The sequence below is a fragment of the Sinocyclocheilus anshuiensis genome, unplaced genomic scaffold, assembly GCF_001515605.1.
Source record: "Sinocyclocheilus anshuiensis isolate Anshui unplaced genomic scaffold, SAMN03320099.WGS_v1.1 scaffold1980, whole genome shotgun sequence".
NCBI classification, from domain to species: domain Eukaryota; kingdom Metazoa; phylum Chordata; class Actinopteri; order Cypriniformes; family Cyprinidae; genus Sinocyclocheilus; species Sinocyclocheilus anshuiensis.
Genome location: NW_015557235.1, coordinates 234,705 through 251,846, shown reverse-complemented (window position 1 = coordinate 251,846; position 17,142 = coordinate 234,705). Strand labels below are relative to the sequence as shown.

Here is a 17,142-nt window from a genome sequence, read left to right as displayed (position 1 = left end):
AATGTGCATCCAAACATGAAATTTGACTGCTGAATTTCTCTTGTTGCATAATAAGGAATGCCTGATTGTATGGCTTCAAATGGTGCAAAATTAAATACCATAAACAATAAAATTAACAAGCAAAATGAATCAATAGCAAACATGATTTAATTAACCTGACAGGCAGATTTTTGTATCTGTTTGAAATACCAAAAACAAATAATTTAACAATATCTTTTCACCCAATATAGACCTGCAGTATACTTATATTCAACTTTTTTTATTGGATTACTTCTAAAAAAAACTTCTATAACATGACTTAGCCTAAATCTTCCCAACACAAATGAAATGTATTCGTTGTTCCTGATTTAACTGTATTGCATTTTTTTAAATTATATTTTATTGTTTAAATCTTTTCAATCTTACAGCAGACGAGGCTAATTAAGAATTGTCGATCTGAAAATGGTACACATTTCTTCAAACCCTAAATTGTGTTCACTACAATGGTTTTCCATAAAAAGAAGTAAGTATTCAATCCATGCATTTGAATTTGATTAGAATACCTGCCATAGGCAGCAATAAGGTCCTAATTTTTTATAAGGTCCATGGTTGTAATTATTTGTGTAAGGAATTCAAAAAACAAGTTACTGTTGTATTTAGAAAAAATATAAAAGTATATCTTGCAACTTCATCAGTCTAAGGGTATCCACCTTTTTCTTGCCGTAAAAATGGGCGCAGCCATTTGTAAATTATATGGGTCTAGCTTCCGGTCTCATCGGCATCCAGCTATATTTACAATATAATTGTAAATTAATTTGTACAAAACAGTTAATTTTGCTGCTTGATATCGAAAACTGGTGTGTCTTATCATACTATTTTAATGTATTATCTTAATTATGAACACACAGGTTTGTAGTGCAAACAGCTTTACCGTTTACTGCACTGTTATTCTCCTCGTTATTTCCCTATAGCGGCTAATGAACCGGAAGTCTCACCCATAGGCTTACTTCCGCGTTGAAGAAAAAGGTGGTATCCTTCGTAAACTTCATGTTGTTGGTACTGTATTCGGTTTTCATAAATGCCAGATAGTCCCAAAGAAAGAATGAGCTCTCTTTGACCCTCATGTTGTGTTCTGGTCATTTTGACCTGTCCTAACTGAAAGAAAACAAGTTGACAAAATTTTGTTTCGGTACAAGTTGACAAGATTAGGCTATATATGAAGATATATATAAGCTGTTTTTGGTAGGCCAGTCATTTTTGACTGGGAACATCACAAGAAGTGTGACTTTGTGCCATTTTGTACAAAATAAAAGTTGTACAAAAAAACTTTTCTGGTTAAACATTAAAGCGTGATAAACAGTACTATTTTTATCTTATTTAATATTGGCAGAATTATCCACAAATAATGTATTTATTATATTTATTTATTAAATAATAACTAAAAAATAAGGCGCATGAGCTCAGATCGATCAGTTCCAAAAGGAAATATGAAACCGGTCCTAACTGACCTTGAAAGAAAACAAGTTGACAGTTGATAATCAGAATAAATGAAACATTAAAACATTACACACGTCTCTTTCCGAGGAAAGATCATTGTTTGGTCCTCCGCCACGAGGAGGCGCTGTGATTGATCTGTGCAGCACTAAGCGGAGGTCACGCATGCGCACAAGCTTTTGTTTCTAGACATTTCGACGGAGTGCAAGAGAGCTATCATCTTTTATCCCTTTCCCTTATTGCTATCTCTAAAGCGCTTCATATAGAGAGAGCTACGGTGACTTTATAATGGATTTGGAAGGTGGCACGTATGAACCTGGATTTGTGGGCATCCGGTTCTGTCAGGAGTGGTGAGTTTAGATGAGTTTGGTGGATTGTGTCTCAAACTCGTGTCGCTAATCTGATGTGTGTGTGTGTTTGTTTGTTTTGATGGCAGTCAGTGTTGGGGAAAGTTACTTTTAAAAGTAATGCATTACAATATTGCGTTACTCCCTAAAAAAGTATCTTATTACGTTACTTGTTATGGAAAGTAATGCGTTACGTTACTTTTGCGTTCCTTTTTAAATCTGGCCAGGGCTTGCTTGTTTGTTGTTAATATAAAAAGCTCTTCTTTTACAACTGTAAAAGCCCTTTTCACAACAGAAGTTAAATTAATACGCCTCAGGCTGAAGGAAATGCAAATTCACGTCTGTACAGTAGAGGGCGCAGCTCAAACAAATTGCATGAAGAATATGACGCAGGAGAAGAAAGTTCAACATTATTCAGCAATAACAAAATTGAAACAAGTGTGTCATTTTTGCTTATTAGTATGGTTGAATTAGATCATCGAAGGTCTTATTTAATATTAATATTTATTTAATATTATTTAACATATTTAATTATTGCGGGTTTATATAATATTCTGAGTTTGCATTTGACTGTTTTTATTCATTTTGAGGAATACTGAATCTGTTTTTGTGCAGTGAGAAGAGTAAATAATGTTCATATTTAATCTAGAACTACAGTAACATCACAGCGCACACCACGCCTCTGCACTTACTCCCCATTTTTCTCAACATGGCAACACGAGAGCTGTCAGTCAAGGGAAACAAAGTAACTAGCGTTACTTATTTGAAAAAGTAACTCCGATATTTCCTTATAAATTAAAAAGTAATGCGTTATTTTACTAGTTACTTGAAAAAAGTAATCTGATTACGTAACTTGCGTTACTTGTAATGCGTTACCCCCAACACTGATGGCAGTAGTTGCTCTTGTATAAATCTCTCTCTTTTTACAGTAATAACATGTTGTATCCTAAAGAGGATAAAGAAAACCGCATCCTGCTCTATGCTGTAAGTTCTTTTTTGCCAAATCTGTGTGCATTAATTGTCCTTTCAGTCCACGCGAGAGTCCAATCAATGTTTTTTTGCGTGTTTGTGCATTGATTTATGATTACAGATGTGATCTAACATATGCATATGACTTGTTATGATTAGTCAAATATTTAGCGGACTTTAAAGAGGCTGATGTTTGTTAAAAGTGGTTTAACGGAGAAGTGATTCGTGTTATTGGACAGAACACTCTCTTACTTGTTCATGTATGTTTTCAGTGCAGAAACTGTGACTATCAACAAGAAGCCGACAACAGCTGCATCTATGTGAACAAAATCACCCATGAGGTTGAGTGAGTAGCTTACCATTTTATTTACTGAGAGACCATGCATTAGTTTGAGCTAATAGAGTCAGTGGAGCTGGGTCGATTTGATTCGGATTCACAAGCTCTTGATTTTATTCCAAATCAATTCGTTTGGAATTTGTATGTATCAGATACAGTACATTGCAGTATGACTTAAGGAAAACAATCTCTCAACTAATGCGCCACAGAGAACTCTGTCATTTGGAACATTACTATAATATTAAAGGTTAAAATTAACAAGAGTCTAAATTAGGGCTGCACGATTAATCGCATGCGATATTTAACGCGCATCTTGTCAGAAAGCCGGTTCTGTAATCAGCGGTAAATCTCAGTGAACAACGGCTCTGTGTAGTTAATGCTGCTCAATGTGAAAGCCCTCAGGTGATGGAGATTTACCGCTGATTACAGAACCGTCTTTACTGACAAGATGCGCGTTAAATATCGCATGCGATTAATCGTGCAGCCCTAGTCTAAATTCAATTGCTGTTTATTTTAGGTGTAATAATCAGCACTAAAATAGACAGTTTTTACATGAACTTTTTAATTGTATAATTATGATTCCCCCCCATATTCATATTCAATTATGAATATTTAAACAGGGCAGTCATAACTTTTTATAACAGATTTATTCAAACATACAGTAAATAAGACATCACTAACAGGTTAACTAAATCTATAATATGTATTATGGTGACTAGACATTTAAGAACTATTTCTAGTTGACTAGAACTAGATATGGACATTGAATGGCTTTTCTGAGGTAAATGTAGCATTAAGTAACATTGATTGCAAGCTGTTTATTGAGTCTTTCTGTTGTTAAGTGATTACATGAGGCGTGATGCATTTTTAGTAAGTTGTACTGTATCTTTTAATGTACCTTTTGATGTTCATTCATTTCTATTTCATACTATAGCAAGTAGTAAAGAGGACAAAGATAAACCTATCTGTCATGCAAGAACGTTGAAACAACATTGATTGTTTTAACTACGTGATGAAATTGATTGAATTTGTAACCTGACACTTTTTCATAACAAAAGTACAAAGCACGATGCTGATTGCTGTTATTAGTGCTACAAGTAATGTTTAGTGAAGTTTTGTTCATGCATCAACAGAAAACAGCACAGACTGAATCAAGTCTGTGAAGATGAATTAAAATCAGTTTGGCAACTCAGTCCTAATAATAAAAATAAAATAAAAAAAGAGCAATACCTACTAAACCTGGATTATTCTATAATGTTTATTGAAGATTTTCGTAGAAACCTCTAACCTTGACCCTCTTCTCTGCTAGTGAACTCACTCAGATTATTGCAGACGTGGCTCAAGATCCAACACTGCCTCGGACTGAGGACCACCCTTGCCCAAAGTGAGAGTTAAATATGTTTCTTGGTGTAGATGTATGTTAAAAATGATGTTATTGTAATTCCCATTAATTCTTATAATGGGCCATTTTATAATGAATGTGTTTTTTTTAGGTGTGGCCACAAGGAGGCGGTGTTCTTCCAGTCTCACAGCATGAAGGCTGAGGTAATGATTCGCACAATCACTGTTTGCTGTAGTTGTTCAACAGTTTCAGATCCGTGTCTCTTGATAACTGCAATAAAGAATTACTTTTAAAACAGTTTACACTCAGAACTTGCTAGTAAAGTTCACAAATAGTTACAAAGAAATGGCACGCTGAATTAAACCGACAATTTTGATGTAGACACACTGAAGTAGTATTTTCTTGTAAAATGTACTCCAGAAATCTTTATTTACAATTTCAAAAAATATATTTTTTACAATGTGTTTGTTGAACAGTGTTTGCTTAATTACAGCAAAATCATAAATGCTATCTAGGATCAAATTGAACTTTGACATGTTTTGATTTTCTGAATGCAGGATGCCATGAGGCTTTACTATGTATGTACTGCCCCACACTGTGGCCACAGATGGACAGAATGAGGAGGATAAAGCCACGAATGACATAAGATGAGGCGTTCTGGGGTCATGCATCACTCTAGTTCCATTCCAGAACATTATTTCTCAGTTTAGGGGACGTCTGTTGTGGAGTGAACGTGTCTTACTGGTGACCCAACTGTAGGTCACTGATGCATTTGTGAATAAACTGGTGTATAATTTTAGTTGTGAATTTAAGTGCCCAAACACCAGCGACTCGTCCTTTGACCCGAAGTGTTTATAGTTTTTCATTTTAATTCTACACAGTGTATTTTTTTTGAAGGTTTGTAATAAAATATTACAAAAAATAAGTAGAGTTTTCATTTTGAAAAGTTAGGCTATAGTTTTGAGTTTGGATTCTGGGTACAGTTTTTATTCAGTGGTGGCTTGGAGTAGGGCTGCACAGTTAATTGAAATAAAATAGTGCTGTCAAACAATTAATCGCATCCAAAATAAAAGTTTTTGTTTACGTAATATATATGTGTGTGTACTGTGTATATTTATTATGTATATATATATAAATACACATGCATGTATATATTTAAGAAAAACATGTTACGTTTATATATTAAATATATATATGATATAAATTATATGAATATAAATATATACTTGTAAATATTTTCAAAATATATGCTGTATGTGTGTGTATTTAAATATACACAATACACACATTATGTAAACAAAAACTTTTATTTTGGATGCAATTAATCGCGATTAATCGGTTGACAGCGCTAAAATAAAACCAAGATGTGACATAGCTTTGGCCACATACACAATGCAGCTAAATTTGGTTTTCAGTTCACCTTTTAGTGCTTAATCGCATTCTGTACACACATAATGTCACTAAAATACGGAGGTGACAACCGCAGTTGACAACCGAATTAACTCCCGAGAAATACAGGTAGTGACAACTGCATTTACAGAAATTCTAAGCAGTGTGTACGGAAGCTTTTTGTGATTATGAATTTGCAATTTAATTAAATACATAAGCTGCGTGTTTCAGAGTTAAGCGCAACACTGTTCTTTTACACACAAGCAGCTCATGATCTGTTGTTTTCAGTGTCTTGAAGCGGTTCAGTTCACATTAAATGCTGCTCCACACAAACACTGTATCTGCTGTTGAGTTTCGGTCGCTTTTAATGTGCATTTGGAAACACAACCAATGCGTCACACGCCAACCATCCTCACCAACTTCTATTGAGAAGATCTTATAAACTATTGTTAAAAAAAAAACAGAGAAGGCTCTCCGTTTTCCGCCAAAATAAAACCATAAATATTGGTATTGTAATTTTAAAGTTGTACTGCAAATTATTTTTCTAAATACTGTATTACAGTAGTTCAACTAATAAATCACAAGATGTTTGACTAAACCACAAAAAATCACAACCGGAGTTTTTATCGGGGGAAAAAAATTAAGTTAAATTTTTCTCAGTTGTTTGGAGAGCATAAAGTGAAAACCCGGAATGGAGCTGCGTAGAGTGACTTAAGGAACGTTTTAAAAACTCCGTTCCGCTCCACTCAAACAAGCTGTTCCTGACCAGCTTTCAGTCTGTTGTTTGACACGCAAAACTTGAGCCCAGAGTTTCCGAGTACCCCTGGAAAGTTTGTAAAGCGTAATTACAACGTCAGATCAAATGTTTCTCAAACGTAAGATACTTTGTATGAATTCCTTGTTACATAAAGCAATTTCACACTGTCAGTCATGCTGTAGTTCTGAAAATCAGCACGGCTGTGATTGCCACCGACTGCCTCAGGCTGAATCACAGTGCAAACTAATTTATCATCAACATGAGAATAATCACAAGGTTTGACTTTTTCCCATTGTACTTAGAGAAGTGGTTGTGTAATAGGACACAGCGTTAATGCAAGTGACTGCCACTTGTTACGTTATGCAACTCTGCCAAGCTGTCACTTCTGTTATTTTTGCAATGGTAAAATATCGCCTATTCATAGTGGCATTTCCATTATGATCTATAAAAAGCCCGTGCAGTAGAATTTCCTCATATCTGCCTGTAGGACTCGCGACCTGAATTTCTGCACGAGACAGGAAAGTACGCGGAAGCTCAACATGTTTGTCCCTCCCAGTCATATAGGGCTATTTAACTTGTCAGCTTGCAGGTCATGTCAACCACATTCGCCGGGTTTGAAAGAAACGCTGATCGCTGATATGGACGGACACGCACCTGGAGAACCCGTGGATATGAACGCAGGTAAAAGCAAGCGACCGTGCGCATAGCCTATATATGCCATTTGTAGCATGTTTATCTGAATGCACTGTTGTTTTGCAGTGGCTGTAGTGAGTCGTCGCGGATGGAACGCCGTGGAAGCTCGGGACAGGACGGAGATGAAGAATCCCGCACAGACGGTGATCGTTCACCACACGGCGCTCCGGTACTGTGCGCATCCGCCCGACAGCGTCTCTCAGCTCGCGCACATCCAGCACATGCACATGCAAGAGAGGGGCTTCGACGATATCGGTTACAAGTAAGACATTATAACAAAACACTACATGTAATATCTGACCGTTCTTTATATCACAGTGTTATTAAGTTATACAATGATACATTAAAAATAAAGATTCCAAAAGGGTGTTTTTGCAGTGATGCCATATTTTTGGTTCCCAAAAGAACCATTTTGAAGAACATTTAAAGAACCTTTTTTGACTATAAAGACAAAATTTTACAGTAAATTAAAGACTAGATCATCAAGACTGTGTCTAAAGGGTTTTCTTTTTTTCTTTTTCTTTTCAAATAATCACGTTTTTAGCTTTTTCCCCACCAAAAAAAAAAAAAAAAAGTTTTGTCCTGTTTGAATTTTGCGGACATAACAAGGCTGACTCCAGTCTATTCCTTACCAGTGTTGGGGAAAATTACTTTTAAAAGTAATGCATTACAATATTGCGTTACTCCCTAAAAATAAAGTAACTAATTACGTTACTACGTTACTTTCTATGGAAAGTAATGCGTTACATTACTTTTGCGTTACTTTCGCGTTACTTTTTAAATATAAGCAGGGCTTGATTGTTTTTAATATAAGAAGTTCTATTTATAGCAAATATAAAAGCCCTTTCACACCAAAAAGTGTAATGAATAAACCTCAGGCTGAAGCAAAAGTAAATTCACGTCTGTACAGTAGAACGCAGGAGAAGAAACACTCTTCAGCAAGCACAATTGTTAGTTTATCTAAAGTCATTTTTGCTTATTAGTACGGTTGAACTGGATCAGCAAAGGTCAGCAGCAATACATTGGTTAATAAAATGGGATTAGATACATTTGTGTTATTTAACATATTTAATTGCAGGTTTGTGTCATATTCTGAGTTTGCATTTCACTATTTTAATTCATTTTGATTAATACTAAATCTGTTTTTTGTGAGTGGGATGAATTAATGCACATTCACATTTAGTCTAGAACTACAGTAACATCATGTTCACACAGCACACACAATTCCTATGCACTTCCGATTTCTCCCAATATGGGGACAGGAGACTAAATGGGCAAACAAAGTAACTGGCATTACTTTTTTGAAAAAGTAACTCAGATATTTTCTTATAAATTAAAAAAGTAATGCGTTACTTTACTAGTTACTTGAAAAAAGTAATCTGATTACGTAACTCGCATTACTTGTAATGAGTTACTCCCAACACTGTTCCTTACACATCTGCTCTGTCTGTCTAACTCCAGCTTTCTGATCTCTGGAGACGGGATGGTGTATGAAGGGCGAGGATGGGGGGTTGTAGGGGCCCACGCAAAGGAACACAACTTCAATTCTGTTGGCATCGCATTCATGGGCAACTTCAACGGTGAGAACGTGACTATCTCTATATTATCACGTTCAATTTCATGTTTTAATTATTGTTCTTTGTGGTGTTCACACTATATATTACTGTATCTATTGTTCTGTTGTGATTTTTTGTGGATTTGTAAATGGAAATAGAGTTGTGCATAAGAATTCAATTGCACTTTAGCAATGACTTGTTTAAATGAAGCAAACTATACAATACAAATGAACCAAAATTCACACATTATAAAGCAAATTTCTGTTTGACTGTAGATGAATTGCCCAGTTCTGCATCGCTGTCTGCTCTGCTGAGACTGCTGCACATTGGAGTGCTTCACGGTCATGTGCAACCCAATTTTGTGCTTGTGGGACACAGAGACGTGGCAAAAACTGAGTGCCCGGGGAAAAATGTATATGCTTTACTACCAAAACTAAGAGACCAATTACAAAACCAGTGATCTCTTTTCTATGCATAAGTTGCATTAAATCCCTGCTGTGTGTGTAGCAATGTGTGAATGTGAAAATGTATGATAGGTTTATTTTTGCTCTAAAATGTTACATTTTACAGTCTTGTGTGCCTTGTTAAAATCCCTTGTCAAAATATCCTAAAGTAATACTACTAATGGGTCGATTTTTATCAAAATTTGGAACCAATTCAACATAATTAAGAGTCCAATCAAACAAGATCCTACTGGAGGGAAAGAATCTGAAAAATAGAAAATTCTTTTTATCCAGAGGATTCATCTTGTTTGATCCCTTTAAGATGAATAGAAATTATAATAGAAATCCCATTAGCAGTCTTTATTATTTTTGACGAGGGATATTTTACAGATGATTTCTTTGAAGACTAGACTTGAAATCTCCAAAATGCTTCAAATAGTTCAAATGGACTGTACAGTAATGTGCAATAAATTAGTACTCAGGTGTGGCCAATTAACCGAGGGTGTCAAATATCCTAGAAAATGAAAAGGTTTGCAAATACACCTTTCTATTTTTTGAAGCCTTTTTGTCCCAGTGACATATTGTGCATCAGTGCCTTTCTATGAATGATCATCTTTGTGTCTGTGATTTTATCATTAAACTCATATTTATTATTACTGTTTCCCCACTTGTATTTCCTCTATCACCTAATGTATACTTGTTGCGTTGAAATATCAGATATATATATCTATATATATCATATATAGTCTGTTTAGTCATTGATGCAAGCACTGAAACCAAACATAACGGATTCTGAATTAGAGAACAAAACATTGGTCTTGTTTAATTTGATATAACATCTGCTTTTCATGTATTTTAACATAAAGCTACATTTATATTCTATAGGCTAGTAGGCATAATTTTGTGCGCAAAATGTGTTACAACACACTCTGTGATAGACTGTAACCACAGTACTCTTTGTACTTGACGTTAATTTAGCTACAGTTTAAGAAGTAGACTTCAAAACAACGTTGAAGCAGACGAACAAATTAGGCCTATATCAAAGTCTGAAGCAAGAGGAGTTACGGACGTTAAAACAAAATGTGTTTCAACACTCCCCAGTCATAGGGCTACTACACGTAGCCTACTCATTCAGTATAGGGCCAGGCTATAGGATAGGCCTACTGTATTTTTTGCACTGTAAGTGCACGATACGCTCCCTTATGGAGCCCAGGGCATCCTCCAGAGATTAGGGTTAATGTCCATCCTAAGCTGTTTGTTTACTCACATCTCCAAGTGTTGTCGCATATCTGAACTCCTTAAGCATAACGTCTTTTTGCCTCACTCGTTTCTGACAGGCGTGCAGTCAGATGAATGTGTAAACAGAAGGGCGGTCTCAGGTGAGAGGCTTGAGTTTCACCGGCTTCCGAAGTCTTATAATCGAGCCCTCGAGTTCATCGATCAGTCAGAGAGATTGCCTGCATGTGCTGGAAACTTATCAGATCTTTGTTTTGTTTTTATCGAGCGTTTCTGAAGAATGAACGGCCGCTTTCTAGGGGTTTTGGTGCCACTTTGGTTGAACTTTTAAGTTCTGTTGGACACCTTTAGGAGCGTGTTTGTATCGTTAAACATGGAGGAACTAAAAGCCACCGTGGGTTTTTCCCACAAGTCCTCATTCAGCATCAGCAGCTTACTGCTCCGACACGAGCGCGCGAGAACCGACGCTACCGCCGCGCCAGAAGCACCGCGCTCCCGCGCCGCGAAGCCGAATGACGGAAAACAAAAACCTATTCGAGAGCGGAACGACTTAGCGACCAGACCGGATAAAGAAGAGGTCGTTGGAGAGCCAAGGTGTGAAGGAACTGATGGACAGGAGAAGAAGAGTAAACCCGATAAGCCTCCGTTCAGTTATAACGCGCTTATCATGATGGCCATCCGCCAGAGTCCGGAGCGACGGCTCACCCTCAACGGCATCTATGAGTTCATCATGGGCAACTTCCCGTACTACCGAGAAAACCGGCAGGGCTGGCAGAACTCCATCCGACACAACTTGAGCCTCAACAAGTGCTTCGTCAAGGTCCCGCGCCACTACGACGACCCTGGAAAAGGCAACTACTGGATGCTGGACCCGTCCAGTGATGATGTGTTCATCGGCGGAACCACCGGGAAACTCAGGCGCCGGTCTACCGCGGCGTCCCGAGCCAAGCTGGCCATGAAGAGAGGCGCGCGGCTGTCTTCCACCTCCACCGCCGCCGGACTCGCGTTCGCCGGCTCGTTTTACTGGCCCGTCCCGCCGTTCGTGACGCTCCAGCATCGCCAGCCGAACAACGCGGCGCACCACAACAACTACGCCGCGTCGGTTCTGTCCCAAAGCTCGCGTCACTTCAGCTCGGTCGGTCCCGCAGCGGAAAGACTTCTTCTCCCGTCTGGCCAAGAGGCAGCTTATTGTGGGATGGGTTGTGAACAGATGACCTCCGCCTCCTCCTTCACCACATCTGCGTCTGTGCCTCTGCCTCTCTCTGCGCCCTGCTCTTTTAATGTACTCTCCAATCAGTCCAGTTACTTTTACTCTCATCAGGTGCCTCACACAGCGGGACTGTCACAGCCCTGGTCGCAGGAGGAATCGTACTTCTCCAAAACATCTCCTTCTGGACAATTTTTCCCGGGAAAGCCATCTCCTTCTTCCGAATACATTGGAGGACTATGTTCAGACATTCCCAGTTATATTCCTCATTTTAACACAGCCACCTCAATGCACTGAAAAGCTTGCAATTTGTTTTTATTTGATAAAAAAGCTTTGTAGCTTTTAAAGTATTTATTATTATTATTATTATTATTACACTACCGGTCAAAAGTTTGGAATAATTAAAGTCTCTACAGTAATGATATAGTATTATGAAATATTATTGCAATATAAAATAACTCTTTTCGATTTTAATATTCATTTTAAAATGTAATTTATTCCTGGCAAAGCTGCATTTTCAACATCATTACTCCATTTTTCAGTGTCACATGATCTTTTAGAAATCATTCTGATATGCTGATTTGGTAGTCAGTTTTTATCAATTATTATTGGTGCTCAATTGCTAATAATATTTCTTGTTATTATCAATGTTGAAAACATTGTTTTTGTTGCTTCATATTTTTGCAACCAATACATTTTTTTTAAAGAATTATTTAAAAAATTGAAAGTTCAAAAGAACAACATTTATTTGAAATCGAAAAAGGAACTTTTGTAACATTATAAATGCCTTTCACTTTTGATCAATTTAATGGGTCCTTGCTGAATAAAATAAGAAATGTTTCTTGAACAGCAAATCAGCATATTATAATGACTCCTGAAGGAGGATGTGACACTGAAGACTGGAGTAATGGCTGATGAAAATTCAGCTTTTACATTAAAGAAATAAATACAACTTTACAATATATTCAAATTTGCTATAATATTTTACAGTATTACTGTATTTTTCATCATATAAATGCAGCCTTGATGAACATAAGAGACTTTATTCAAAAACATTAAAAAAAAATCGTAATTATTCCATTTTTTTTACCTGTAATGTATTGTTAACAAGCAGTTCACGTGCAATATTTTTATGCATTAATTTTCTGTGAGGCCAAATATTTGTGGCCAAAACAAATACAATTTTCTTTTGCAATTTTCAGACTCAAAAATCAAAAATACATTTCACTGGAACAAAACTATAGTTACCCAAAGTATTTTAAGCAAATGATGCCAACATGTTGAGCTTAAAAACAGTGCACTTCAAAAAAAAAAAATAAAAAAAATAAAAGGAAGTAGCTAAAGGAAACTAATGTTTTGTTATGCTGACCACATATGTGTCATTTTTGATGCTATCTTGTTTGAGAACAGGTTCTTTGTTTTGTTTTGTTTTTTAATGCCGAGTAGTTTGAGTGACATGTATGTACAATGCAAAAAGATGAACTGCATGATTCTGTCCAGTGCTTTTCCATATGTTAGGTGTCTTCGTGTTGTTCAGCATTTACAGCCACTCACATAATCCTGAATGTGTGACTATTTCATACAATGAATTAGCTTTACACAGCCTGCAGGTCATGGCCTGTAATTTTGTCTTGGCCCAAACATGTATCCACTTAAAGGAAATAAACGTTTGGAGGAACAGTCCTTTGTTGTTCATGAAAATTAATTGTCTAATAAAAGAATTTCCCACTGCAATTGCAAATAAGTCAAATTTTTCCACATATTAAAAATTTGTATGCAACAATGTTCTGATAAGTTATCATTTTATTAGTTTTCAGTAGTTTTCTTTTTCAATTTTTAGTTCACATCTGCAAGACTAAATGACTGAACCTGGTACAGTTTTCAATTTATTTTCCAATTAACTTCAACCTATATATATATATATATATATATACAGTATATATATATATATATATATATATATATACACACACACACACACAAATATGAAACTACGTTCATTTAATATTTTTACATTTTAATAATGTTTATTTTGTAATATGCTTTGATTTATAAAGGACAGAACCGATAAAAGCCCCTAAATTGCAAAGCAGAGGTTTGGAAAATTGGGAGTTCACATACCGCCTTCTTAAAACTCATCCTGAATGAATAGATCATCAATTTATTAAACAATACAGAGAATTTATGGAAGTTAGAAGGTCAATGGGCCTATGATTTCACATGTAATGTGATATTTTATGAAATGGTTTATATGTGTGTTACATAATGATATGATTAAACAGGTCTAGCTTCAGTTTATAGAACAAATCTGAAAACACTGTACAATGCTTTGTTTTTCACATCTTTCTCCCCTTCTGTCTCCCAAACACATACACACACACACGTCTGAGGGTCCCTAGAGTGCGATCACAGCCTCAGCTCAGTAATGAAGTGGATCTCCTTTTTCAAATGGCTGAGGAGGGGCGAGATAAAAAGAGATGATAGAGGAAATTCAACGAGAAAGAGAGAAAATTCAAACACAGCACACTAGAAATTAAAAAAAAAAATCTCTTTCATCAGATTACACTACTTCAAATAGACACAAGTGGTTTTTCACATTTGTACAAGTTGCGGTAACTGAGTGAGCTCGATGAAATGTGTTGCCCTTGAACCAAGGAAACCAGTTCGTGAGTACAGATTTCACCTCACAAAAAGGGCAGATGAGTAGACCTTACATGCCCTCACTAAGCCACCAAGTCTGTGCCATCTTCCAAATATGTGATTCAAATAAATGTATATTCACTCTGTTCATTTTTTCTCAAAATTTAAGTGCTTTTAAGTATTAAATCCTAATTTAAATGTTAGAAAATCACAAATAAAGTCAAGAATCATTTACAGTTAATAAATGGGGTAACACTTTTTTTACACTGTCCTTGTTAAACATGTTACATAATGAACTAACCTTAAACCTAACATGCTAACAAGTATGTTATATTATTTTGTTAAATAATATTACTCAGTTCAGAAAAATGAAAATATGCTGTAAATTCTTCATGAGAAAAGATTTGGAGAAATGTAGCATTGCATCACTTGCTCACCAGTGGATCCTCTGCAGTGAATGGGTGCCGACAGAATGAGAGTCCAAACAGCTGATAAAACATCACAATAATCCACACATGACTCCAATCAATCAATTAATGTCTTGTGAAGTAAAAGCTTCTGGCCAGTGAAAAAGTCCATGCCCTGTTGTCCTCTCACTGCTCTATCTGTGCATATTACCCTCCTGATTCAGATGAGACACATTTTTTTTCACGGGAGAAAGCAATATTATGGATAGAAGAATCATATTTTGGCCGGAAGCAATGGTTTAAAGTTAAAAACATTGTAATAATGAATTTGCTAATTACAAACACTTATCTTTTCCCTTCACAAGACATTAATGGATGGACTGTAGTCATGTGGATTACTTCTGGATTATTGTGATGTTTTTATCAGCTGTTTGGACTCTCGTTCTGACGGCACCCATTCACTGCAGAGGATCCACTGGTGAGCAAGTGATGCAGTGCTAAATTTCTCCAAATCTGCCCTGATGAAGAAACAAACTAATCTACATCTTGGACGGACTGAGCGTGAGTACATTTTTTTTTTGCAATTTTTAATTTTTACATTTACATTTAGTCATTTAGCAGAAGCTTTTATCCAAAGCGACTTACAAATGAGGACAACAGAAGCAATCAAAATCAACAAAAAAGAGCAATGATAAGTGTTATAACAAGTCTCAGTTAGTTTAACGCAGTACATGTAGCAAGGTTTTTTCTTTAAAAAATTATATAATAAATAAAAATAAATAGAAAAAGAATAGAGCAAGCTAATGGTAGAGGCCTTTTTTTTTTTGCTTTTTGTTAATTGTATAATAAATAAAAAAGAAACAAATTGAAAAAAAGAATAGAGAAGCGTTAGTGTTCGTGCTAGTGCTAGCGTTAATGTTAGTTAGTGCTAGTGTTTTTTTAGTTAGTAAATGAATAGAGCACAAGTCTAAAAGGGGTAAGTTTGTTTGTATGTTTTTTTAAATATAAAGAATAGAATTAGAATAGAGAGTGCTAGAGTTAGAGGGTCAAATAAAGATGGAAGAGATGTGTTTTTAGCCGATTCTTGCTCGGATTGAGCTGGGCAGGGAAACATTTATTGTAAAATCGGTGAAAGTGATTTTGTGCCTCTTTGGGATGACACAATAAAGCGGCGTTCACTTGCAGAACGCAAGCTGCTAGAGGGCACATAAGTCTGAAGTAATGAATTTAGGTAAAGGGGTGCAGAGCCAGTGGTGGTTTTTGATTTTTGGGTGAAATATTCCTATAATTACACTGTAACAAGGACATCTATAAATCAAGTGGAATAGCATATTTTTATGACTTACATTTGCCAAAATGTAGAATACACAGCAAACATTAGGCTTACTGTGCAGCCTACAATCCTACACATTACATTACACTAAACACTGGTGAACTTCAGCTCACATCTCAATATTACCTGAGAAGAGCAGGAACACGCAGACGTGTAAAGACGCCTCTCAGGACAGCTTCACTGTAACCTTACTGGAAAACTGTTGGCAAACTATGATCTCTGATGCAAAAGATAACTGTAACATTTGCTGAGTAATTATGCAATTTGTCTGCAGGGCAATGAGAGGCAGAAATGAAGAGAGAATTTGACCGGTAAACAAACAGACAGGTGTAGAGACGCCCAAAGGCAGCTGTAAGCTGATACTATTTTCCTTTAATTTGTGTCATAAATATCATCCTCTTTTTGACAGGTATAAATAACGAGTTCTACACCCCTCCATCACACTATGTACAGCCTGCAAAAGAAACAGCTGAGATATAAATCAAAATCTTTTGAGCATGTGCTTCTCCATATGATGCCCTGAAGCTGGTAGGAGTCCATTGACACATGTGTTAGACCACACACACACACACACACACACACACACACACACACACACACACACACACACGCACATGCTTACTAAGGTCTTCAAACTTACTTCAAGGTTTTCAAGCATTTGGATTGAAATGTTTTGCTGTATAAAGACCCATTCAGTCTGAGAAAATATGTGGTTTACACATTTTATTATATACATGCAACTCATAAAATTAAAATGAAATAACTGGCTTTTGTAAGTGAAGCCAAAGCAAATGATCAGAATATTATCTGAAAAACATTTACTTTGAAGTGGTCAGTTTTCCATATTAGAGTTATAGAATGGCAGACGTACAGTACAAACTTCAAATTTATTTGTGGCATTTTCTGTGGCCACACTGAATTTCATTCTAAAGCTTTACAGTTTGGCAACCTTAAAAAGACATTTTATTAAAAAAAAAAAAGAAAAAGCTTGGACTAGGCTATCTAAATGGACA

The 17,142-nt window shown here is 36.1% G+C and overlaps 3 protein-coding genes across 4 annotated transcripts; all 3 read left to right on the top strand.

Annotated features, from left to right (window-relative positions):
• The first annotated feature begins 1,625 nt into the window (after positions 1-1,625).
• Positions 1,626-5,382, top strand: polr2i (RNA polymerase II subunit I). Its single transcript, XM_016474414.1, has 6 exons — positions 1,626-1,823; positions 2,750-2,804; positions 3,062-3,135; positions 4,436-4,510; positions 4,620-4,671; positions 5,026-5,382. The coding sequence occupies exons 1-6, from the start codon at positions 1,762-1,764 to the stop codon at positions 5,086-5,088; spliced, it is 381 nt and encodes a 126-aa protein (XP_016329900.1). The 5' UTR covers positions 1,626-1,761; the 3' UTR covers positions 5,089-5,382.
• Positions 5,383-6,687: 1,305 nt separating this feature from the next.
• Positions 6,688-9,496, top strand: LOC107679012 (peptidoglycan-recognition protein SC2-like). 2 transcript variants are annotated; one of them, XM_016474418.1, is made up of 5 exons: positions 6,688-6,732; positions 7,197-7,295; positions 7,374-7,569; positions 8,769-8,887; positions 9,139-9,496. In XM_016474418.1, exons 1-5 carry the CDS (start codon positions 6,720-6,722, stop codon positions 9,321-9,323), a joined length of 612 nt encoding a protein of 203 aa, XP_016329904.1. In that variant the 5' UTR covers positions 6,688-6,719; the 3' UTR covers positions 9,324-9,496. The 2 variants fall into 2 exon arrangements, with proteins under 2 accessions (XP_016329904.1, XP_016329903.1); XM_016474417.1 differs by lacking the exon at positions 6,688-6,732 and having other exon boundaries at positions 7,154-7,295.
• A 1,272-nt stretch (positions 9,497-10,768) lies between these two features.
• On the top strand, positions 10,769-12,046 carry LOC107679015 (forkhead box protein G1-like). Its single transcript, XM_016474420.1, has one exon. The coding sequence runs from the start codon at positions 10,916-10,918 to the stop codon at positions 12,044-12,046; it is 1,131 nt and encodes a 376-aa protein (XP_016329906.1). The 5' UTR covers positions 10,769-10,915.
• The last annotated feature ends 5,096 nt before the right edge of the window (positions 12,047-17,142 follow it).

Bases quoted from the DNA above. Each gene is read 5' to 3' on its own strand.
- polr2i (XM_016474414.1), top strand. From the start codon at position 1,762: ATGGATTTGGAAGGTGGCACGTATGAACCTGGATTTGTGGGCATCCGG. The intron at 1,824-2,749 runs GTGAGTTTAGAT...CTCTTTTTACAG, and splicing joins ATCCGGTTCTGTCAGGAGTG to TAATAACATGTTGTATCCTA. The intron at 3,136-4,435 runs GTGAGTAGCTTA...CTTCTCTGCTAG, and splicing joins AAAATCACCCATGAGGTTGA to TGAACTCACTCAGATTATTG.
- LOC107679012 (XM_016474417.1), top strand. From the start codon at position 7,154: ATGTTTGTCCCTCCCAGTCATATAGGGCTATTTAACTTGTCAGCTTGC. The intron at 7,296-7,373 runs GTAAAAGCAAGC...GTTGTTTTGCAG, and splicing joins ACCCGTGGATATGAACGCAG to TGGCTGTAGTGAGTCGTCGC. The intron at 7,570-8,768 runs GTAAGACATTAT...GTCTAACTCCAG, and splicing joins TTCGACGATATCGGTTACAA to CTTTCTGATCTCTGGAGACG.
- LOC107679015 (XM_016474420.1), top strand. From the start codon at position 10,916: ATGGAGGAACTAAAAGCCACCGTGGGTTTTTCCCACAAGTCCTCATTC.